This window comes from Mesoplodon bidens, assembly GCF_964165515.1.
Source record: "Mesoplodon bidens genome assembly, chromosome: 11".
NCBI classification, from domain to species: Eukaryota; Metazoa; Chordata; class Mammalia; order Artiodactyla; family Ziphiidae; genus Mesoplodon; species Mesoplodon bidens.
In genome coordinates this window covers 33,889,795-33,914,973 of record NC_138167.1, presented here as the reverse complement: position 1 = coordinate 33,914,973, position 25,179 = coordinate 33,889,795, and the positions used below count along the sequence as shown (strand labels likewise).

The following is a 25,179-nucleotide window of genomic DNA, read 5'->3' as shown; positions in this document are numbered from 1 at the left end:
AAGGAACTGGGGCTACTTTGCTTAGAGAAGGAAAGACTCAAGAGAGGCATGAGAGCTGTCTTTGAGCAGCTGAAGGGCTGTCAAATGTCGAGGAGGCTTTACTTCGGAATGACCTTGAGGGTAGAACCAGAACAAATAGGCAGAAGCTACAGGCTGACAGATTTCAGCTCAATACAAGGGAGAACTCCGAGCCGTCAGAACTAAGTACGGGGAGTGGGGAGAGCTGCCTTAGCAGTTAGGCAGCAACTTGTCGCTCTGGGCGCTCTAGGCCATGTAGCATGACGGCGGGCAGCCAGGCTGGACAGGACATCAAGGGCTGCACTGGACGCCAGACTAGCTGACTTCAGATTCTCTCCCAATACCGAAATCCCTTGATTTCAGCTTCCGTGTTCCTTATGGGAATCACTGGAGATGAGTTATGTAGACGTGCTTTGTAAACTCTAGTTTTACAAACACAAGGTATTATTACCAATTTTTCATCACCTTGGAGGATGTCAATTCTATCCCAATTGCCATTTTCTATATCTCTCTAATCTCTCTTCAAACTCATAATGATTTTTAATTTATAAATGCCAAACTTATCATACCAATAATTATGACTACTATTCCCTGTCTAGGATTTCAAATTTTCAAAATCCTTCATAAGTAATAAATGGTTCTTCATCTTTTATAAACGAGAGATAGGTCTTATATTCAGTGTGCTAATCATGGGCCTGATCTTATTGTGTAAGAGGATAGAGTAGCTAAGTTCTCACATATCACTTAGGGGCAGAACTCATAATCAATAGCTCATCAAAATCTGTGTAACAAAAAAGTTCCCACATTAGTAAATAAACAATAAACAAAGACATTAAGAAATAAACCTCAGTCTATGCTGATAGAATGTGACTTGGGTCCTTTATCCAGAGTGTCCTCTGGGAGTTTATCAACTCCCTGGCAATGAAAATAGCTGTTATTTGGTGGCATAGCTAACTTGTCACAAGGTATTTGGACTTGGAAAAAATTACTTGCCAGATAAATGAAAGTCCCAATCCTCTTTTGGGTGTTCAAAATATTTTCTCCACCTGTTTATTCATACAACAGAATATTACTGAGCCATAAAAATAAATGAAGTACTGATACATGCTGCAACATGGATGAACTTAAAAATATTATGCTAAGTGAAAGAAGCCAGTCACAAAAGGCCACATATTATACGATTCCACTTATATGAAATGTCCAGAATAGGCAAATCTATAGAGACAGAAAGTAGATTAGTGATTACCTAGGATTTGGGTGGAGAGGGTGGGTGTGTGCTAATGTGTATGGTGTTTCTTTTTGGGGTCACTAAACGTTCTATAATAGATTATGGTAATGGTTGCACAACTCTGTACATATACTAAAAAACCACTGAATTGTGCATTTAAAACAGTGAACTTTATGTTATGTAAATTATATCTCAAAAAAGCTGTTAAAATATATAGTGTCTTGAATAAGAATAAACCAGTAAAATCGAATTTTCTTTAAAAATTAAATAAAATGTTCTTGTTTTTTAAAAAAACAAAACAACAAAAAGAAAACCAAAATATTTTCTCCACCGAACTCCAGTATCATCTCTAACAAGTAATGACTTGATAACTTTGAAATATCATTTCTTTTCATTTTTGTCCATCCTTCTTGGGATTTAACAGAAAGTGACATAGGCAGAGAGAAAAAAACTAGAACCAGGAAGAGAGCAAACTGGATACAGACTCTCCTCAAAAGTGGTTACCTAAGTTCTTACAAAGCAACCCTCCCGCCCGAACACATGTTCTCCAAACTGTTTATGTATTTTATTCTCTGACTTAAACCAAGAGCAGAAAAGGGATTCAGAGGCTGGTATTTATACAGGGTGTTAGAGAGAAGGTAAGGCTCAGATAAGGAGAAATAGAGAGAATTTTTGACACACTTCTCTTTGGATGCTAAGTATCGTTAAGAAGGAAACATATTTTTAAACGAAGCATTTAGTTTATACTCTGTCTTCAGTCTAATACTTTTTGTGTGTTTATATTGTGTTAGTGAGGTTTACCTTTTCATATAGGTTATACTTCGTCCCATGAAGATGATGTTTGTGAAGAAAGAACTACAATATACTTTAATATACTATGATTACAACTCTCTAATGATGAGCATTGGGGGAAACCCCTACACGTTTCCATGAAAAGTCGGGAAGAGGCAGGAATAAATGGGGTCACAAATCTTTGGCTCATCTCTTTGCACATCCCCTGCTCTCCTCATTCCATCTTTGTGGAAACTTGCTAAAAAAGTAAGACAGGGCTTCCCTGGTGGCGCAGTGGTTGAGAGTCCGCCTGCCGATGCAGGGGACACGGGTTCGTGCCCCGGTCCGGGAAGATCCCACATGCCGCGGAGCGGCTGGGCCCGTGAGCCATGGCCGTTGGGCCTGCGCGTCCGGAGCCTGTGCTCCGCAACGGGAGAGGCCACAACAGTGAGAGGCCCGCATACAGCAAAAAAAAAAAAAAAAAAAAAAAAAAAGTAAGACAGGGCTTCCCTGGTGGCGCAGTGGTTGAGAGTCCGCCTGCCGATGCAGGGGACACGGGTTCGTGCCCCGGTCCAGGAAGATCCCACATGCCGCAGAGCGGCTGGGCCCGTGAGCCATGGCCGCTGAGCCAGCGCGTCCGGAGCCTGTGCTCCGCAACGGGAGAGGCCACAACAGTGAGAGGTCCGCGTACCGCAAAAAAAAAAAAAAAAAAGTAAGACAATGGGGCCGGTCTTCAGTGACCCGATTTATTGTGTGGTTTGCCTCATATTAATCTGTGCTCGAAGGACAAGCTCTGGATCCAACACTTGGACGGCAGTAGGTCTATGGGGGCCTGCTAGTGTTGGATAGATGGTCATAACTTATTAGCATTAAGGAGGAGGAGATGAAAGGCGACCATATTCAATGTGTTCACTATGGTTACATTGATGCAGACACAAGTAAAATAAAGATATTCTTTTCACGGAGCAGAAGGTGGATCTTTGAGAAACCTGAGCTTCACCAATGACAAATTTCCTGTACCCCACGGCTAGGACATACCTTGATTCCCGTAGCTGCCTTCTATTCCTGAGCCATCCCACGAGTCCACGGCACTGTCCACGCTGGGCACAGTGGAGGGGTACGTATCGGTGAGTTTGCCTGGCTTCTGTGCTGGAGACGGGTCCTCCACGTCTCCCAGGTCACTCAGGTGGCTGGCAATGGGGAACTTCTTGGGACTTGATGCTGACTGGGCTTTAAAGACAGAAAAGGAGCTTAAGTACCACAGAAAATTTATATCCAAAGATACTTCAACACTCCCTGGCTGTGTATTTCCTGAGAAACAAACACGTAGACATTTGCACATTCTTTAAGGGAAGGAAATGCACTGCAAATCCTTAATTGTGGCTTTCAACCCACTCACCATCTGTCTGCTTCTTAATTTTCAAGGTGACAGTCTCTCCTGCCATCTGTAACAAATGGATGGCTTCACTCAGAGGCTTCCCTTTCAAGCTGCTGCTATTGATGGCTAGGATTCGGTCTCCTATGTGGATTGCGCCAGTTCTGAAACACCAAATAATAATAGGAAAGGTAGAAATCATCCCTGAATGCTACTGAATATAAATTCCCTGATATACTTTATTTATTCATAATAATAAGGACTTGGCAAGGGTCTCTAGAAGTCACTCCTTGCCTTCTCCTGAACAATGTTACAAGATAACTGTGTCTGTTGTGAATTACCTTTTAGTTTCAAATAAAATCAGAAAAAATGTTTTAATTAGTATTTAAAATGGACTTGTGGGCTGTTTAAATTCCAAGAAAGCTGAGTCATTTGATAACCCTCTTAAAAATCCCAAGGAAACGAACAAAGTGGGACAATCACTGTGGTGATGTTTACCATGGAGCAGTCCTTCTTTCTACAGACTTAGAAGTGTTGAACACAGTCAGTCAGCATCCCAGCTTACCGGAAGCAAGGCTTAGACACAAGACCCTGGTGTGGCAGGCCCCCCGCCACCCCCCAGTGGTGATTCCAAGAATTGAAAAAGGTTGAACTCAGGAATCTGTTTTTTGTTGTTGTTGTTGTTGTTGTTGTTTTTGCCGCACTGCGACCTGCAGGAGTTCAGTTCCCCGACCAGGGATCGAACCTGTGTCCCCCGCAGTGGAAGCGTGGAGTCCTAACCACTGGACTGCCAGGGAGTCCCCAGGAATCAATTTGAATCCAACTCTGTCACCCACCAGCTGTGTGACCTGGGCACCTTATTTTCACCTCTCTAGGGGTCAATTTCCTCATCACTAGAATGGGGATAGTCATCTCACAGGGAAGCTCTGAGGGCTAAATAGGAAAACACATGTAAAAGGGCTTAACATCCTGCTTGAAATGTGGAAAAAGAAAATTAATTTATTGAGCAATAGATAAACCTTTGATCTTTTCCCTTCTCATCCCATTCTCACCCGATTCTGAACCAGCAGACTGAAATTTACGATTCTGATGTTCACCATGTCTATCTTTGTTTGAAAGCACAGGATGGGGGAGGGGCAGACTCACAGCAGTCAAACTCAGGAAAGGTTTAAACACTCAGATCTCTCCACCTGGGTAGAAGGATGTAGAGTGAGAATCCCATGTGCTAGCCTCTGGGGTGCTGGCTCACTTGAAATATCCTGAGTGAAGGAAGCCCAGCTCACAGCCTGCTTGTGACTGAGTGGCCCGACCCCAGGTTGCTTTGGGGTCGGCGGGCAGCAGTGCTGGGCAGCAGCAAGTGGGGCAACGGAGGTGACACTGGGTCACAAAGATTATGAGGGGCTGCCTAACAAGTCTACCGATGCATCTACTCTCAAGGAATTTTTTTTTCCTTTAAAAAAAAAAAAGAGATCAATTCATTCTTCCATAAAGAGTCTCTGGGGAGTGCCCTGGCAGTCCAGTGGTTAGGACTCGGTGCTTTCACTAACGTGGCCTGGGTTCAATCCCTGGTCGGGGAACTAAGATCCCACAACTGTGTGACGGCACGGCCAAAAAAAACAACAGTCTCCAGCTTATGAAAAATAGAACTACCATATGACCCAGCAATCCCACTACTAGGCATATACCGTGAGAAAACCATAATTCAAAAAGAGACATGTACCAAAATGTTCATTGCAGCTCTATTCACAATAGCCCGGAGATGGAAACAACCTAAGTGTCCATCATCGGATGAATGGATAAAGAAGATGTGGCACATATATACAATGGAATATTACTCAGCCATAAAAAGAAACGAAACTGAGCTATTTGTAATGAGGTGGATAGACCTAGAGTCTGTCATACAGAGTGAAGTTAGTCAGAAAGAGAAAGACAAATACCGTATGCTAACACATATATATGGAATTTAAAAAAAAATGTCATGAAGAACCTAGGGGTAAAACGGGAATAAAGACACAGACCTACTTGAGAATGGACTTGAGGATATGGGGAGGGGGAAGGGTAAGCTGTGACAAAGCGAAAGAGAGGCATGGACATATATACACTACCAAACGTAGGGTAGATAGATAGTGGGAAGCAGCCGCAGAGCACAGGGAGATCAGCTCGGTGCTTTGTGACCGCCTGGAGGGGTGGGATGGGGAGAGTGGGAGGGAGGGAGATGCATGAGGGAAGGGATGTGGGAACAGATGTATATGTATGACTGATTCACTTTGTTATAAAGCAGAAACTGAAAAAAAAAAAAAAAAGCCATGCTGTAAGCCATAGAACACTTGACCAGGAGGTTGCTGAATCAGATCAATATTAACCTTTTCCTCATTGTCTAACAGAGAAGCCTAGGACAGGGGGACACCTGAAGAATACCATATCATAGGTGTCTCTGTTAATATCAGAATATGAAATTCCAACAGGGCAGCCTTTTTTGAGCTGCCTCGGTGCCCTCACCTGACTGATGAGGATGTTGGATGAGCTGATTTCTAAGGTACCCTGCAGCTCCAAAATTCTGTGATGCTATATCTCTGTTTTGCACACCAGTGTCTTCAAGTGTCAGCATGAACAGTGTGTGTGCACTCCTGAGCTAGGTTACTGGAGGACAGGTCGGGTTATGGGGTTTGGAATATGTCCTACAACATGTCTTGGAAAGAAATACAGTATAATGGGGGTGGGGTGCATGCCAATGGAAACAAACTGCCAAAGGAACAAATGGGCATTCCAAATTTCAAGATGTTATTAAGTCACAGCACTGTTTCCTGAAATCTTTGAAGACGAAGCTTCTGTCACCCTCTCAGCAGCTAAGCCCGGTACCTGTCAGGTAACAGAGGCTCAGGAAATGTTTGCTGAATTGAATTGGACAAGCCTTTTAACCTCCTTGAATTTTAGTCTCCTCCTCTCAAAATGGACACAATATAAATTTACCTCTAGTCCATTGTGGTCGGTTTACACATTTCTGGAGACTAATATCAATGCTAAGCCCAGGACACTTTTAACTGCCTATAACATGCCCCTCAAAATCAAGTCAGAGCTCTGCCTGAGAGTTTTCAAGCTCTAAAATCAATCCTCTGTGCAGAGTTGAAAAAGGCAACAGATACAAGCAGGAGAGGGGAGCATGCTTTTATGTGGCTGTGAGGAAGGAAACCCATTTCAGACAGATAATTGTTGAAGGTGCTTCGAATGTTACCTTTCAGCTAACCCTCCTTTAGTGAGGCTTGAAATGATTATAGGATCAAAAGGCTCTTCAGTTCCTGAAATCGTGATGCCAAGGGGCCCCCCATAGCGCTTCAGCTCCACGGTGTAAATAATTGCTCCGGAACTTTCTTGCTCATCTGCAATAAATGCCAACAAGTCGTAATTGGTTTCTTTGGAAGAAGCAGAGTAAAAAGACACATTGATTCATACATAAAATAAGAAATTCAAAACATCATCATCAAAGCACTGTGTCTCAGAAAATAATTATTTTGGGAAGTAGCATTTCCTTAGTAGGATATACCATTCTAATACAGGGATGCAGTTCTTATCAGTGTCAGGGAAGGGGTTCTCTGCCTGATGACCTATATTTTAATCTGTGAGCAAGCTACCCAGCCGGCACTGCGGGCCCTTTAGACAATGTCCCTCCCTAGCACAGTGCTTGCCCAGCATTTTGTGAGTGTGCCACGAATATCTGTGGACTGAACACACCACTGAGGAGGTGATATGGGTGGAGAGAGTCACGCAGTAAACAGAGACTGGGCTCCGCAATACCTATTTTCAGGCTTTACAAGCAAGGTAACTCTCAATATAGAAAAGTTGATTTAACTCACGGTTGGAGCAAACTTTAATATATGCATGGTTAAGTCGGGCTTGGAAATCTGGAATCCCTTACCTATTGTTCCTCTGTGTCTTAAAATGTGAATCTTATTCACAAAATCTGTGAATCTTATTCACAAATACACAGATAGTAAAACAGACGTTTGAATGATTATCTCTCTGCTGTTCTTGAGACTAGGAGCCATGTAAGTTACATTTCAGTAGCACATGCCGGGTTGCCACACTCTTGTGAGCTAAGTTTCACCATTTAATGTTCCTATGAAGGAAAACATTTGTGAGTGTGGTCTGCCTAAAGCATTGGCTTGAAAGATGTCATGGGACACCTTTCGCATGGTTGGGTATTTTGACTGCATCCAAGTTGCAAATATGAAGTCTCAGAATTCAAAGGGTTTTATTTGCTTATGACATGCTGAAAGTTCTTGAGCATTTCCTGCTTTATTCGTTGGGCCTGGGAGCTGTGAGTGGTTAAGAAGTTGTTCATTGCTGTACCTAAGGATACAATGAAATGGTCCAGTAGATACTTGAACAAAACAGTCAGCTTTTATAGTCAGGCTGTATCCTGGAGAAGCATTAATACAGTCACATTTCTGCAATGAGCAGCTGTTCATTTATGATATGAGACCCTAAACTAAGGAGGAATAGAAAAGCTTGAATTAACAATTCAATTATCTGTGTGTGCAGTGAAGAATTATAATGAATATAAAATGAAATGTCTATAGAGAAATGTAGGAAGCGATGTGTCCTTTCCTGCCAGCACTTACTTCACTTCTGGCCACAGATTGGGAGCTCTGGGACGTACCCATTGCCTCCACTCCCTCAGTGGAGGAAGAAGAAGCTCCATACATAGAGAATAAAGACCATCTACCACACACTGGAATGCTTAAATCAACATCCTAGGGTATAAACATCTTCAACATTAGACTCAAATTTATACTGGCGGCTGAGAATCCTCCACTGCTTCAACGGCTCTGTTTCATGGTTTACACACTTCTTCGAGGGTTCTACCTTAGTTGTGGCCAACAGGCTGGTGATGGGTTGCCAAGCAACTGCTGAGAGAAGCACCAGGATGCAGAGTAACCAAAAATGGAGGGACAGTCAAAAGTCTAACTTTTCCTACACTGTGATACATCATCACCTGTCAGAACTGGCTTTGACATAAATGAATAGGGTATTACTGGACAGATTACACATATTTTGCAGTCTGTGCCACCAACTATATTCTGCATAAAATTCTAGGTGAGTCATTTGATTAGTAAACCTTGATATACTTAAGTGTTAGTTACCACTGGGCACTCTGCTGGCCATTCAGCGTGGGTGTGTGTGCCAGTGGGAAGACCCTGCCCTTTTATTGCCCTTCTCCTTTACAGGGCAAGTGCGAGCACTGCCTTGTCAATGGGCACCAAGCATTCTGGATGTGGCCATCAGCTCTTTATGGGAGTTGTGGGAAATGGCAGTTACCAAGTACATGGAACCCAGCTGCCCAGAACCCAGGAACCTGTGGGAAGCTTCAGTTGAAAATTTAGTCTAGATGAAAACAACCACTGGCCCATAGGAAGGTGAGCTGGGGTGCAGTCCCATTCACCAGGAGAAGGGGGAGAAATTGGTTCCAGCTAGCTCATTCTTCAGGTTACCCGGAGTGAGTGCCCTGTGTTATTTCTGGACAGTTTGGCAACTTGCACCTAAGATGACAAAATAATGCCAGAATGGAGTAAACCAGTTTAGGATGGTTTCAGGCCACTTTATGTAGGAACATTTTAAGTTAGGCAGCTGAGGCGCCACAATAACAAAAGGCAATTGTTAGGGACTCAATGAGTTTAAATAGTGGTGAGATGCAAATCAAGAAAATGGCTGTATATTAATGAAGAAGTGATGCTATATTTAAATTATGACAAAAATGTAGTTGATTTCTGATTTCTTCAACAAATAAAGAACTTGGAAACAAAAACGAGAATGGGTAAATTTAAGAGATGTTACAACCAAAAGCAATGAATACTTCTTTTTGGATCCTAATTCAAACCAACTGTTTTAAAAAAACTTGTCTATCTACCCATGTATATGAAAACCAGGGAGATGGGAACATTGAGTACATATTTGAGGAGATTAAGAATTATTGCTAATATTTTGGGGCTTCCCTTGTGACACAGTTAAGAATCTGCCTGCCAATGCAGGGGACACGGATTTGAGCCCTGGTCCAGGAAGATGCCACATGCCGCAGAGCAACAAAGCCTGTGCGCCACAACTACTGAGCCTGCGCTCTAAAGCCTGCGAGCCACAACTACTGAAGCCCACGCACCTAGAGCCCATGAGCCACAACTACTGAAGCCCGTGAGCCTAGAGCCCGTGCTCCGCAACAAGAGAAGCCACCGCAATGAGAAGCCTGCGCACCGTAGCTCCAGCTCACTGCAACTAGAGAAAGCCCACATGCAGCAACAAAGACCCAATGCAGCCAAAAATAAATAAATAAGTAAATAAATTTTAAAAAGAATTATTGCTAATATTTAAAATTGTGACGATATTTAGTTATGTGTTTTAGAAGTCTTTTATAAGAGTATTGTTTAGGGATACATTAATAATATTTGCAAGATGCAATGATATGATGTCTGGAATTGCTTCAGAATAATTTAGTGTGTGGGTGGGGTGCGGAAATTAGGGTGGGAGTAGATCTGAAGCAAGACTGATTCTAAGTTGCTAACTGTTGATGTTAGGTGATGTAGGCTGGTTCATTACACCATCTTTCTCTATTTTTAAATATATTTTCATAGTAATTTTTTAAAAAGAAAAAATATTAATTCCCTTAGAAAACACTATGTGGATGCCTTGAGTAAAGAGACATTTAATTAGTTTGGCTTCCTTACTCTCTTAGCTGATGACGGCTGCCTGTACACTGTCTCGTCCAGACCCTATGACCCATCTGCCCACCAGGCAGGGTTCCCAGAGCATCCTACTGCCATGTGCTCTTGAGGAGGCCCCATGTCAGTTCTGCCCAGTTGTTCACAGCAATGGTCTCTTCCTAAATTGTTTTCCTACTTCGGATCCAGACTTTGTCCCTCTCTCCCACATCTATTTTCACCAGTCCTGCCAACACTGAATTCCGTCTCTTTTCTCCCCAGAACATTCTGAAAGCATAAATCTGAACATGTTACTCTCTTCCTTGAAGCTTTCCGTTAGGTCCCAGATTTCTGAAGAATAAAGCGCAACCCCTTGGCATGAACAGTGCTGGAGCCTCTGTCTTCTACTATCCTTTCCCATCCCAACCCAATCTAATTCTCTCCCCACTGAATGACCTGTGGTCCACTTAAAAACACTTTGTTCACATCTTTAACCTTGCACGTGTTACTCCCTGGAAGCAGACGTCTTTCCTCCCCCCGAGAATTTCTACTCTTCCTTCAGAACTTGGCTCAGATGTCTTATATCTCTGGAAGCCTTCCTGGCTCCTCAGCTGAGACTAGAGACCTTTCCTATGAGATCCTACAGCTCCTGTGTATTTTTATAGTGTTTCTCAACTTCTTTAAAAACAAATTATTGCCTCCTCTCCTCCCATCAAGGAGAAAAATTAAATTTAAATTCTCCCTAATGAGAGAAATTAAATATGAGTGAATAAGAGTCAGTCGGGTATGGTTGGGCTTTGGAGGGTCACAAATTATTGTAACGTAATATCTAAGATTCTTTGCTCCCTGAGAACCAAATTTTATTTTTTTTAATTGAAGTGGAGTTGATTTACAATGTTGTGTTAGTTTCAGGTGTACAGCAAAGTGATTCAGTTATACATACATATATATCTATTTTTTTCAGATTCTTTTCCCTTATACCTGAGAACCAATTTTTGCCCCCATCGGGAATGAATGGTCTGGTATATATGCTTTTCGCTCTATGTGTCTCCTTAATTAGAACAGGATCACCCTGAAAATTATGATTTTCTTTTTTTTTTTTTGCGGTACGCGGGCCTCTCACTGCTGTGGCCTCCCCCGTTGCAGAGCACAGGCTCCGGACGTGCAGGCTCAGCGGCCATGGCTCACGGGCCCAGCCGCTCCGCGGCATGTGGGATCTTCCCGGACCAGGGCACGAACCCGTGTCCCCTGCATCAGCAGGCGGACTCTCAACCACTGCGCCACCAGGGAAGCCCCCGAAAATTACGATTTTTTATATTCACATGCCCAGAGCCTGGAACTATGCCTGGCACCAAGGAGACTCCAGTAAATGCCTAAACAAATGAGCGAAAGGACAAATGCCTGTTAGCAGGCAGTCACTGGTTCCTAGCTTTGTGAGTCACCCTTCCGGCTACTCCAAGGTCTAGATTCCTTCTCCAAGGTGATGCAGACCCAATCAGGCTCATTCAAAGAGTGAGAATAAAGCCTGGGCTGCCTGAGTTAGCTGCAGGCTGCACTTCCAAATCCATCTGCCTTCTCGGGCGTCGGCCCAACTGGCAGCGGTAAGGCCCTGCAGCTTGGGAGGAAGGTGATAACTGCCATTTATGCTCAGACCATTTTGGAGGTGGAAGCACTCCAAGACGCTCTCTCCTTGAGGCTGGTCCAGCTTAGAAAGGAGCAACTGGAGTGTTGAACCAGAACAGAAACTTTCTGAGAAGGAAGAATGCAGGATCACCAGGAAGTTGCAAAGTGAGCCTAAACAGATCTTAGTGATATTATAAACAGCTTCTATATCACAACAGAAGGTTTACCACTATTAGCAAAAGAGGTGAAAGGGGGCCAGCCTACTTGTTTGTTCTGCTCAGCTCTAGTTAAGAAAATTAATGGGATCACGGAACAGATGCAAAATTGCAGCATTACTCATCTGCAGTGTTATTTTCAGGCTTCTGAGTGCTGCCTGTTTAACAAAATGAATGCTATCTGGCTTGAATCCACAATGGCAGCTGGATTGGGGAGGCTTGGATTTGGGAGAGGGTCTTTGGAATGCATAAATGCACAGGTCAATCAAAGTTAACTTCAACTAAAAGTGATGGAATTCATTTCACAGAGTATGGCTACACTTCTTGGAGGTGGACAGACCTGAGAAAATGAACCATGTAGAACAATACTCTCTACAACTGCCTTACTGTTGTGCCAGAAAGGCCAACCTTACTGGCCTTATCAAAGTCATGTTCCAAGGAGTTGTTGAGTGTTTAAGAGTAGAATTTGAATTTCCTTATGTAAGTGATCATTTATAAGTCTCCAAATTAGGTTGCCTTGTGACAGTGTTTCTTCAAGTGTAGTTCTGGGATGAGAAATTTTAGCAGTATCTGAGAACTTGTTAGAAATACCAATTCTCAGCTCTATCCCAGACCCATAGGAATCTGAAACTCTGGAGGAAGGGCCCAGTCACCAGTGTTTTAACAAGCCCTCTGGGTGACTGTGATGCTGACTTGAGTTTGAAAATCATTACTACTTTGAGATAAAGCAGAAAAAAGGGAAGAGTACTTTTTAAAAAAAATCTATCAGAGTTTCTTCTTGCAGCCAGCCTCTTGCCAAAACAACCCCTACCACTGCTCTTCGCATAGCCAGGATCATTCTTGGTTGCTCTGATGGGGCATTTCTGCTACTTCAACCTAGATTTGAAGGGAAAAATGCTGCTGCAAATTACTTAGCCAGCTTAACACTGATGAAGTGAAAAAAAAAAAAAAGATGAAAGCCCAAATCTTTGAAGGGCAGATTTAACTGGTACTAATAAGGCTATATTTGCATAAGACTCTATTTGAAATTGTAAAAAGGTAATTTGCTTCAGATGGGACAAGTTGCAGCCTGGAAATGTTTCTCAACGCAGATTAGAGCCGGTGAAGGGAAAATACTGAATTTTTAGTCTCTACAAACATGCTATGTATTAGAAGTGAGGTACACTAAATCAAGAGAGAGGTCATTAGCGTCTGTGTATTTGACTGGCACAAAGGCAGTGATACAAAGCGGACCCTTAGAAATTATTTGGGACAGATTTGGAAGCTTCCATGTATTTCTTCCCACAATTTCCCCAAATTCTCTCCTTTGCTTCAGGGTTCTTTCTCAGATCTCCAAACTCTCCCCTCTTCAGCTACGTTGGATCTAAATGCAGTCAAGGCAATAGATCTTATTTCAAGCAATAGATCTTATTTGCTTCTCTGAGGGCCTGGGGATTAGGTAACAGCCATGGTTCTAGAGGCTTGGACCCAGACAAGCACCGATTGGCTCTACTCGATTTTATGTTCCCATGGTAATGAAAGATGACAGATGTAAAAGCTCCTCTAGAGAGAATGGCCGCTGAATATGGGGGGGTGGGGGTTTCCCTACAATCCCAGGTGTTCCAAAAGATTTGGCCATAGTAAAATAAAGCTAAAATTAATTTTAAAAGCATCCTAATAATGGCTGTTGATAGTCTGCCTTCACTGGGCCTTACTTGGTGCCATTCATTATCGCTGAGTGCTTAACTATCAATATATTGCCTCCTTTGATCCTTAAAACTGCCATGTGCAGGACGCATTCAATGGACATTGTGGATGAGGACACTGATGCCCAGAGAAGTTAATTTTCCCAAGTTTCCCAGCTTGTCAGTTGTGAAGTCAGCCTAGTGTTCTCAGTCATTTTATTTTACTGCTTCCCCCAGCCAGCGCTAGAAACAGAGTTAATGCAGACTCTCTTGAATGCCTCATTACTTCAGTAAGTGACTGCAACCAGTGGTCACAGACCAAATACCCTGGCCTCGTTCCCCTGCTTTTTGTCTTTTAATGGCTCCTCATTGGCTTCTGGGGTAAAGTTCAAATTTTTTAACATAGTTAGAAGGACCATAATGATCTGGCTTCAGTGTATCCATCTATTCACCCACTACTGAGTCCTTACACAAACTTTTTGCTTCAGCTATACCTGCTACTAGGATGTGCCACTCTCTGACTTCCTTTGGCTCATACTCTTCCTCTGGTTAATTTTAACAGCGCCTCCCAAATACTTTCAAGACCAAGGTTGTTAGAAGCATTTCCTTGAGCTCCCCAGTCACAAATGGGTGCCTTCACGTTCTCTTAACATTTTGTGCACACACCTAGAACATTCATAATACTGTTGATTATTTTCTTCCATGTCTCCTATAACATGGTGACTGATTTAAGGGCAGAGATTGTGTGTCCTTTTTAATCTAAGAACTGGCAGTCCCTAGTACCTTACAGATGCTAAATAAATGCTGATGGCATGACTGAATGAAAAACAAAGACTTTAACAACCTTTGAGAATAGTTGTACCATCTCCTTTAAAGTACAAGGCAGAGCAATAAAATTATTGTAGCTGGAAGAGAGGCTTACGTTTTGAAGCAACATCTGTTAAACTCAACTGCAGTATTAGGAAACCAAGTTATATCAAGTATGGTTATAAACTTTCTGTAACTGATCAGAGAACCAAGGATGGAGAGGAGCAGACACTTAAGGAAAGAACTGGAAGATTCCTGAAGTCTACTGGTACAGAAAGTCCAATATTAGTATAAGCAATATTTTAGGGAGTGAAGAATATATACTGAGTATTACCATTCTAAAATACAGAGACAAAGGATGGCAACAATTTAAAATCACCAGCTTAATTTCAGATTAAGCAAGGTATCAAACTTCCAAAATCAGTGACTGCTGTCATGAATAATGCTTATTTCCCACTCATTTATATCTTGACCAAGGATCAGAACTAATGTGGGGAAAGGCGTTTCAGGATGTAATAATAATAAAAATAGTTCCCAGTTACTGAATACTGATCGTGCCAGGAAATCTCTCTCTCAACAAGCTACAACAGCTCCCCGAGGTGGGTATTATTTTGTGCGCATTACTGAAAATGGTACTGAATCTCAGGCAGGTTAAGTAACTTGCCCAAACTGACACAGCTCAAATGTGGTAGAGCTGGATTTTAAAGTGTGTGCTCTTTACATCTACATAGTTGGCCTTGAACTAGTCTATATCCAGGTTTTACATTTTGAATAATCCTTTCCCCTTGCTTTGCTCTGAATAAAAAAGGATTCAGTTACTCAAATTATACTTATATTCTCATGGGGGAAGAGGATACAGAAACACTCAAATTCTTCCTATTCGATGATCAGATGATAATTTTCAAATAACGGTCTGTTATAAAAATGTGTCTAAGTGGGTGTATATTTTAGTATGACAACTGGAGAAAATCTGGTTTGGGTAAATATGTCTCTTGCACCTATATTTAGTCTTATTTTGGGTAGGTGCATGGTTTTCAATGGAAGGACTTAGGATTTTAAAAACTGGACCTCTTAGGGTTTCCCTGGTGGCGCAGTGGTTGAGAGTCCGCCTGCCAATGCAGGGGACGCGGGTTCATGCCCCGGTCTGGGAAGATCCCACATGCCGTGGAGTGGCTGGGCCCGTGAGCCATGGCCGCTGAGCCTGCGCGTCCGGAGCCTGTGCTCCTCAGCGGGAGAGGCCACAACAGTGAGAGGCCCCCGTACCGAAAAAAAAAAAAAAAAAAAAATTGGACCTCTTAAAATTAGAAAAAAAACCCCACCTAACAAGCATGACCATTACCATAGTATTAGGCATAGGGATTGTAGGGCGAAGGGTCTAAAGGGGAAAAATAAGCCAAAGGAAAGAAGCAACTGAAAGTAAGATCCGGCTCTCCAAGTGCTCAGCTGTTGTTTCTGAAACTCCCCCCAGTGTGTCTGCACAGCCTGGCTTTGGAACTGGGAACATCGCCAATCACAAGCACCATACATATTCATCTCTGGCTTGGCTTCTTCACTCTGCAAGGAAGGTAGCTGAGATCTGCTTAGTTTGGCAAATCATGCAAAATGGGTTTCTCCACAGGGTTTTGCCTCTTTACTAGGACAGAACCCAGTTTGATGCTGGAGGCTTTATCCTTCTTTTTAAATAAATCCCCCAAAGAAAATGCCATTGAGGCATGCTTGTTAGGAGAGAAATGCAAGTGTTGGTGTGGAAAATCAGCTGCTTGGGAAATAACTAGTAGAAATCTATGCATATTTTTAAACGTTCGTTATAAAATATACTTGGATATAATCATCTTTACCAGCTGTACTGATGGATGTAACTACCAACTTGTTTTGACTTTGAATAGGAATCATAAACACAAGGCCTGACATGACCACGAACTCTGGATCTAGAGGATTAGATTCCAGGAGATTCCAGGACATTGACAACGGCTCATTACTGGTTGGGATGAAACTATATTCAGTAGAAACTCTCTTAACCAACCTCCCTTTAACCAATTTACTGGATTAATTGTGACTCTCCATCCTCTTTGTAAAATATACTGACCAATGCCATTGAATGTTCCAGAATAATAGGTTTCCCTCTGTAGTACCCCGTGTACCTCTGTTCCTGCTACCAATTGAGTCAAAAGCTTGAAAGTTTAGAGTCAATTATGATTATTCCCAATCCTGTTTATGCCAGTTTTACTTGTTATTGTAACTACATAATTTAATGAATCTTACATAACCTATGAAACATGAGTATATTGGATCTATGAAAAAATCAAATGCTTTGGAAAGATTCAATAAGGGGGATTATTAGGCAAAAAATCAACAGTTAATTACATAGAGGAAAAACTTGAAAACATTGGGGAAATAAAAATCTAGATGGAGTAAGCATTCAGATTGCTTTAAATTATTTAAATTCTCACTGCATTAAAGCAAAACAACACACAAAAACCAAACCTGGAAATCATAAACTGTATATTATGGGTATGACTTAGGCAAACAAGTCAAAAGACTTGTAATTACAATCAGCAGAAGGTGTTGGCTTCACCCATAAGATTGGTAAATTTTTAAATTAAGTGTTTATGTTATAGATATATGTCACTTTCTATAAATCCCCACATTAGTTGGCTCTTTCAGTTCATGAACTTTTTTCAGTTAGCTTGGGTTCTTATCAAAAGCAGATAAAAGGGCGTCTGCTGCGGGGCTACTCAGGTTGCTGGGTCTTGGCCCACAGCAGCATCATGATGAAGTTTGTTAGAAATGACAGTCTCAGGCCCCACCTAGGGTGAGTGCTCAGGAACTGTGTTTTAACGAGCTCTTCAGGTGATTCTGAGGCCTTCTCAAGTTTGAGAAGTACTGCTCTCCTGTATTTGCACATTACTGGAAGCACTAACAATGGATACAGCCCTTTTAGAAAGCAACATGGTACAAGACTCATCAGAAACCATAAAAATTCCCTTTTTATTTTGACTCAGTCACCCTACTTTTAGGAATATTTCCTAAGGAAATAATTCAAAAGAAAAAAAGTTGAATAAAGATATCCACGCATAAAAATATCAGTTACTGTGCCACCTACAGTAATAAAACAACTGGGAGCAATCTAAGTAAGAAGAAAAGAATGGTAAATAAATTACGGGCAGTAAATTAAAATGATAGCTATTAAGGGTTTGTAAAATGGTAACATGTTTATAAAGCTAAGGAAAAAAGAGAACATGTACTGTGGTTATAATTACGTATATAATATCAACTAGAAAATGACCAGTTCTATTGTATTAGGGTGGTATCAGGTGATGATTTAGTTTTCATCTTTAAAGTTATTTTAATATAGCTATGTTTATATAATGAAAATATCTTAATTATATCATTTAAAAGCACCATTATTTAAAATTCATACTACACTCTCAAGGCCCAATTTAAAGACCCTCTTAACTACAAAAAAACACTGCTGCAATGTCACTAGCCAGCTGTTGTATGTAAAACACCAAGATCTAATATCTTTGGTGACAGACGGGCAGTTAGAGAAATCAGGCTTAACTAAGGAGGTTATCAATACCTGAATTATCTTCATCTTTGCGGATTTTCAGCTTCACCAAGTCTTCACACTGCTGGAGGATCTGAACTGCATCTTCCATGGAACAGTTGTCCAGCCTGATGTTATCTATGGCAAGTAATTTATCCCCAAGTTCCAGGGTTCCCGTTCTGACAGTAAAGGCAGAGCAAATGCATGATTAATGATGAGCACTTAACCAGGCCATTTAAGAGGCATTTAGCACAAAGCAGCATTATGGTAGTCTTTAGAAGAAGTAAGATTCTTCAACTTTTAAAATTGCATTTTATTGACAAATCCCCTTTTTCCAGTCTTAATTTGGATGGCTGCCGTGACATTACATTGCAGAGTATTAAAAAATATTTTTCTTCTGCTTTCTTCAATTAGACTAGGACAACCATATAAGCGTCACCCAGGAATTCTAAGGTTTCCAGGAAGGGGGGTAATGGGCCCAGGTTTACACAGCCCGGGTGTCCTTATGCTTCTCCAGATTGTTGCACCACTTCTGGTCCTTGGCAGTCCAGACACTAGGAGAGGATACAGGGAGTGAGGCGAGTCAAGGTGGGATGGACTTAGGGGAGGTCTGAGTCCTGGTGTCTCTGCTATTTCCACCTGCACTGGGGAACTCACTATGGCTGCAGTAGGGAGAAAAGGTGAACTGGATGCTACCTATCTGGAAGGTGGCCACTGAGAGTCTAATACTGGTTACGGACTGCTTCAGGTCTTGAAAGTTTTTAAAGGTCCATCATGAAATGCGAAAAACAATGAGAAGGTATATGTGCTTGCAGGTGCTTCCGTACGTATATGCACACATATCTGTAAGGAAGGTTATGTTTTGGTAAGAACCATCCTTTATGCATTATGTCTGTGACCGAGATTGCTAATTGCTTCCCAGAATCCATTCTCCCTTCCTTCTTCGGGGTCATCCCCTATAGATACACACCCCAGACTCTCTCCGCACCACCCCACCGCCCTTCTATGGCTGGAAAATCACAATGACTGGAGAAGCTGGAGAGGATGGCAGAGCTGCTTCTCCAGCCCTGCGTTGCCTGTCTACCTCCCAAATGCTGTATGAGAGACAAACTTCTGTCTTGCTGGATCCACTCCGTTTATGTCTCCTTGTCACAGTATCTGAGCCTTACCTATATACCTAAGTTCATACAATGTCCTTCCTACTTTTTGAGTGTTAAAATATTTCTTTAATGAAATGACTGTGATAACAGATGGGATTTTTTTAAGTCCTTAACTGGAAAATAAAAAGAAAGTTAACAGTCTTACATCAATATTCCTAATCACTTAAAAATATTTTTGATCTGTGAAATTGAAAGTTTTAGGCTCCCTGATTTTTGTAGTCTATGAACCAAATAGGATACATAAACACTGTTTAAGGCTCAAGGACCTGGCTTGACTAGGGAGGACATTCTGGCATCTAGCAAAACTCTCCCCTAAGCTATTATCTCCATGTGGGGTGACTCTCATTATTGGGGCCACTTTCAGTTTTTTAGCGGGAAAAATGAAGGATGGAAGATGATCAGTGAAGGAGAGGCTATGTTGGACTCTTGAATGACCCTAAAAACCATTTTCATGTGATTGTTGTCTGCACTGGGTGCAGAAATAAACTGACACTGAGGGAGAGCTCTACATAGCCATTGATCTTAGGAATGTCAAATATAATCGATTAATCGTGGCTGCCTGGAAAATACTGAGAATACTATGACCTATTAGCAAGGTTGCCTTGGGTGTGGAAGAGGTCACTTCTGCTGTAATTAAGAAATACCTTGGGATGAATCAGTAAATCCATCTTTCTTACCTGTGTGCCACACTGCCTTTCTTGATATCTGATATGACCAGGGGGTCTCCTGGTTTTCTACTGGATGGTGCTGTAATAATGAAGATAGAATAGTCACATCTTTATATCCACGATTCACCCACTACTGTACAGGTCTCACTGTATAGCAACCATTAATGCAAGTACAGTTTGTATGCAAAGCAAAGAGAATCAGCAAATGAATTTTAAAATGTGCATATTACCCCTTCTTGATATAAAAAATGTTTGTGTTAAAGTACTCATAAACTTGAAAACTAAAGCAAAGTTATTTTAAATCTGCAATTGGAGAAAGCAATTGAAAAGCTGCCCATCTAGATTAAATCTATTTCAATCTGTGATTCTCAAAAGAGGGAGGTGAAGAGTGAATAGTCCAACAGAAAAGTGTATTAAAAGCCATTAGGGGCTCCCCTTAGTGGTACTTACATGTGATCCCTTCACCTACCCATTCTTTCACTCCTTACCTGTGAGGAGACACCACTCTTCATGGGATCCTGCCATATTACTCAAGTGTACTGGGTGGGAAAGTGGATGAGAATCACTAATGTAAATTTTTTTTTTCCTCAGAAGGATATCTTTTGCTACACAGACTGCAAATATTAAAATTTTGCTCACAATTCATACCTAGAATGCTCTGAAATGTTCAGAAATCTGACTGATGCTATTTATTTATATTGATATATATATTCATATTTAAACATGTACATGTAACTTTTATTGAGTTTATAGATAAATCTATTATCCTGCACAGTGGTCAGTTTTGGGCTTTATAACTTTTCTTAGGAATATTTCCCTTTGGTGATAATGAAATAATAATGATGAAAAGCCATTAGGAATGAGTCTACTTAGACTTAATCCTCAAAATGAACTATAGTCCATATTTCAGTACAAAAATATCATCTTGACCTAGGAGGTTTACATTTAATGTAGGAGTTTGATAATTAAAATGAACATACCAACATTTATAAACAACAATTTGCCTCCAATAGGAGACGTTTTACCAACCTGAAGCCTGGAGTGATTTCTTACTGGATCATTAAAAGGCGCCTAATGTAAGATTTTATTATAAACAGTCTGATCACCCCATAATAATCATAGAACCATATCATATCCCATAATCCCATTTGAATCCAAGGAAGATGTTTATGCAGAAGAACAGATGGTTTAATATCGCAACACATCGTTGAAAGAAAAAGCAAACACATATACCAATACCTTACCCACTGTCTGAGTTAGTCCACAGTAAATGTTAATGGGACTTCATCCAATCATTATTCTTAGCTTCTAGCAAAGAATGCAAAACATTCTGTTCACTACAATTAATTCATAATTTAAACCTCCACTCAATGATTTGATATAATTCCACTAGAGAAATATAAACATCCAGCGGTTTTACTCATATTACATTTCAAACAGCAAATTGTTCTGGGCACAGGGCACAAAAACAAAAACTTTATTATGACCAGCAAATACAACTTTCCTAGCATCTGCCAATAACTTTACACGACATTTTTCCAAGCTTTAGTAACCATCACAGAGCACTCAATGTTTCCCTTGGTTTTTTAAAAAAATCATTTTCCACTGAAATGGACTAAAACAAAACAGTATAGGCAACGAAATACATCAAACCCATCTCTGTCATCCTCTAACAGAGGAAAATAACACTGTGACCTCTGGACAAACCCACACAGCTTTGCAGAGAGCTGTGAAACTTCTAATGGTCTACAGATACGTATGGTGCCCATTTCATGTTTACTACATTCTTCTCTTTCTCCTTTAATCAAGTCCATACTTGAGGTTTGAAAGGTTCATCAGGGTGGATGCCCATTGGAGTTGATGTAGTTGAGCCCAGAAGTTGAGCTCCTGACACCATCACTACCATGCTTACCAGGCACATTAAGTGTGGCCATGCCTTTGGGGCTTCGAGGGCTCAGTCATGGTTTGCACACCCTGGCACCATGTTTTATTTTATTTTTCTTTAAAAAATTTTTTTTATTGAAGTATAGTTGATTTACAATGTTATGTGAATTTCTGCTGTACAGCAAAGTGACTCAGTTATACATATATATACATTCTTTCTTTATATTCTTTTCCATGATGGATTATCATAGGATATTGAATATAGTTCTCTGTGCTATACGGCAGGACCTTGGGGTTGTTTATCCATTCTATATATAATAGTTTATATCTGCTAACCCCAACTTCCCAGTCCATCCCTCCCCCATTCCCCCTCCCCTTGACAACCACAAGTCTGTTCTCTATATCTGTGAGTCTGTGTCTGTTTCATAAATAAGTGCATTTGTGTCATAGTTTAGATTCCACACATAAGTGGTATTATGTTATTTGTCTTTCTATTTCTGACTTACTTCATTTAGTATGATAATCTCTAGGTCCATCCATGTTGCTGCAAATGGCATTATTTCATTCTTTCTTATGGCCAAGTAGTATTTCATTGTATATATGTACCACATCTTCTTTATTCATTCATTTGTCGATGGACATTTAGATTGCTTCCATGTCTTGGCTATTGTGAATAGACCTAGCACCATGTTTTTTTTTTTTTGAGCCTGTATTATTTATTTATTTAATTTTAACATCTTTATTGGAGTGTAATTGCTTTACAATGGTGTGTTAGTTTCTGCTTTATAACAAAGTGAATCAGCTATACATATACAAATATCCCCATATCTCCTCCCTCTTGCGTCTCCCTCCCACCCTCCCTATCCCACCCCTCTAGGTGGTCACAAAGCACTGAGCTGATCTCCCTGTGCTATGCGGCTGCTTCCCACTCGCTATCTGTTTTACATTTGGTAGTGTATATATGTCCATGCCACTCTCTCACTTTGTCCCAGCTTACCCTTCCCCCTCCCCGTGTCCTCAGGTCCATTCTCTACATTCACGTCTTTATTCCTGTCCTGCCCCTAGGCTCTTGAGAACCATTTTTTTTTTTTTTAGATTCCATATATATGTGTTGGCATACGGTATTTATTTTTCTCTTCTGACTTCACTCCGTATGACAGGCTCTAGGTCCACCCACCTCACTACAAATAACTCAATTTAGTTTCTTTTTATGGCTGAGTAATATTCCACTGTATATATGTGCCACATCTTCTTTATCCATTCATTTGTCGATGGACACTTAGGTTAGCACCATGTTTTGATTCTTCTCTGAGGAAGGTACAAACCAAGCATGCTTTGCTTGACTTGTAGTGCTTTAAAAACTTAGTTGCCAACATTTAAAAAGTAGTAGATTTCATACAGATGTACAGCTTCTTTTAAAAAATTAGAGAGGCAATATGGTATAGTGATGAAGAGGCAAGATTTGGCAGCCGGAATGCTTGGGTTCCAAATCCTGCCTCTTCCACATATAAGCCGTGTATGCCTGAGCACATAGTGTTCAGACACCTTAGTTTCCTGGTCTGTGAAATGGTGATAAAGAACAACAGTGCTAATCTCATACAGTTTTTGTTGTAAGGATTGAGTTTTTCTATGTAAATTGACTGGAGCAGTGCGCATACAATACACTACATAAGTGTTTATGATGATGATTATCCAGCAACATTGGACTCACTTTCCCACTCTCTCCTTCAGATGGAGCCTTCCGTCTCTAATTTGCCATTGTCCTCATTGGAAGGATCTCACTTTCCTGACTTGCCTCAGCTCTGAGGGCTTTGGGACCCTTTGAGCGAGAATACATTAGCACTTACTCAGTGCTTTGAATTTGCTTGGAGTTCTCCATTGAACAATTCTGTGAAATCCATTGAATTGAAGTTCACAAGAGTCATCCATCGAACACATACTCACTGAACACCAACTATGAGCTAGGCACGTCTGCTCTGGGCACTGGCCACGAAATCCTGGAGAAAAGCTGGATAAAAAGGGGAGACGGGGGGACTTCCCTGGTGGTCCAGTGGCTAAGACTCCACACTCCCAGTGCAGGGGGCCCGGGTTCGATCCCTGGTCAGGGAACTAGATCCCACATGCCGCAACTAAGAGTTTGCATGCCGCAACTAAAAAAAAGAAAAAACCTCGCATGCTGCCTCTTTCTATTATGAACGATGAGAAGTCAGTTCTCTTCCGCCTCTATATCACCACCATATTCAGACACAGTTCTTGTTCCCCCATTCTTCCAATACAGTTTTGTCATTTTTTGTAAAATCGATATTTAGCATTTACTTTAGTATGACTGCAAACAGTATTAGAAGACAAGTCATGTTGCATGGCATGATTACCTGCCTTTTCTACAGGATATATTTTCTGTTGTCTTGATGTCTTTGTTGGCTTAATTTTCTTGTGTTTACCATGAATTCAACTCCTCAGACTTGTAATCTCTCAACATGTTATTACATACCAAGAATTGTATTAGAGGTTTCCAACCCATCTGAAATGTTTGCTTTCTAGGGTTACTACACAGACCTTGGGAACTTCCTTCCCGTAGACCCTGGGAACCCAGAGTTTCTTTTCATTCCTGTTAAATTAATTAAAGGAGGCCATTAAACTGAGGTGGCTCTAATGCTGTGGTAGCCCAAGGAAGCCAACCAAAATCTAAGCTTTTACAAGGTTATGAAATCAAAATACTAAGGACAACCAGACACAAACAGCCAACTAGGCTTTAAGTTACAGCCAGTTAAATAATTTCCTTTCTTTGCCTCTGCTCTTCCTACATCTGTCTTTCCCCAGACTCCTGTTGGGGGAGCATTCCTAACTACTGGTTTGGTGCTGCCAGATTTGAATCAATTTTTTTGCTCAAATAAACTCTTAAAATGTTTAATATGCCTCGGTTTACCTTTTAACACTCTCTCTTGCATCCTTGGAGCCCTTGCATCCTGAATCCAATTCTCCCTCTTTCTGGCTTTACTCTCTTTTGGTGGTTGGTACATGTTCTCTGATAGCTTCCTGAGGAAGAGTGCATGGGAGGAGAGTATTTTGAATCCATAGGTGTCTTTTTTTTTTTACTACTACCTTTGCTAGATGGAGAATTCTAGGCTGGAAATTTCTTTTCCCTCAGAATTTTGAAGGCACTGTTCCATTGGTTTCTAGATTCCAGAACTGCTATTTGTTGAGAAGCCTGACGCCATTCTGATTACTCGGTTATTATTTGTGTTCTGATACACTGTGTGAAAACTGCCCACCCCCACTGGGAGCCTGTAGGATTGTCTTTTTCTCCCAGTTTTCAAATCTCATGATGACATGCCTTGGTGTGGGTCTGTTTTCATCCACAGCTCATGGACCCATACATCTGGAAACTTATATCCATCAATTCTAGGAAATTTATGAAAATATATCCTTGATGCTTTTCTCTCTTCTTTCTTCTTGTAACGTCTATTATTTGGATATTGTGTTATTTGGACTCGTATAATTTTCCTATTTAGTCTAGACTCTTCATTTATTTA

General features: G+C 41.1%; 1 protein-coding gene across 11 annotated transcripts in view; it reads right to left on the bottom strand.

Moving 5' to 3' along the window:
• Nucleotides 1-25,179, bottom strand: part of GRIP1 (glutamate receptor interacting protein 1) — a gene marked incomplete at its 5' end in the record, with an annotated part of 731,133 nt that overhangs the window by 43,586 nt on the left and 662,368 nt on the right. For all 11 annotated transcript variants that reach the window (XM_081250285.1, XM_081250289.1, XM_081250291.1 and 8 more), the window contains 5 exons: nt 3,056-3,247; nt 3,417-3,556; nt 6,625-6,769; nt 17,968-18,113; nt 19,772-19,841. In XM_081250285.1, the coding sequence (XP_081106411.1) occupies nt 3,056-3,247; nt 3,417-3,556; nt 6,625-6,769; nt 17,968-18,113; nt 19,772-19,841 (693 nt within the window). The remainder of the gene's footprint in view (nt 1-3,055; nt 3,248-3,416; nt 3,557-6,624; nt 6,770-17,967; nt 18,114-19,771; nt 19,842-25,179) is intronic.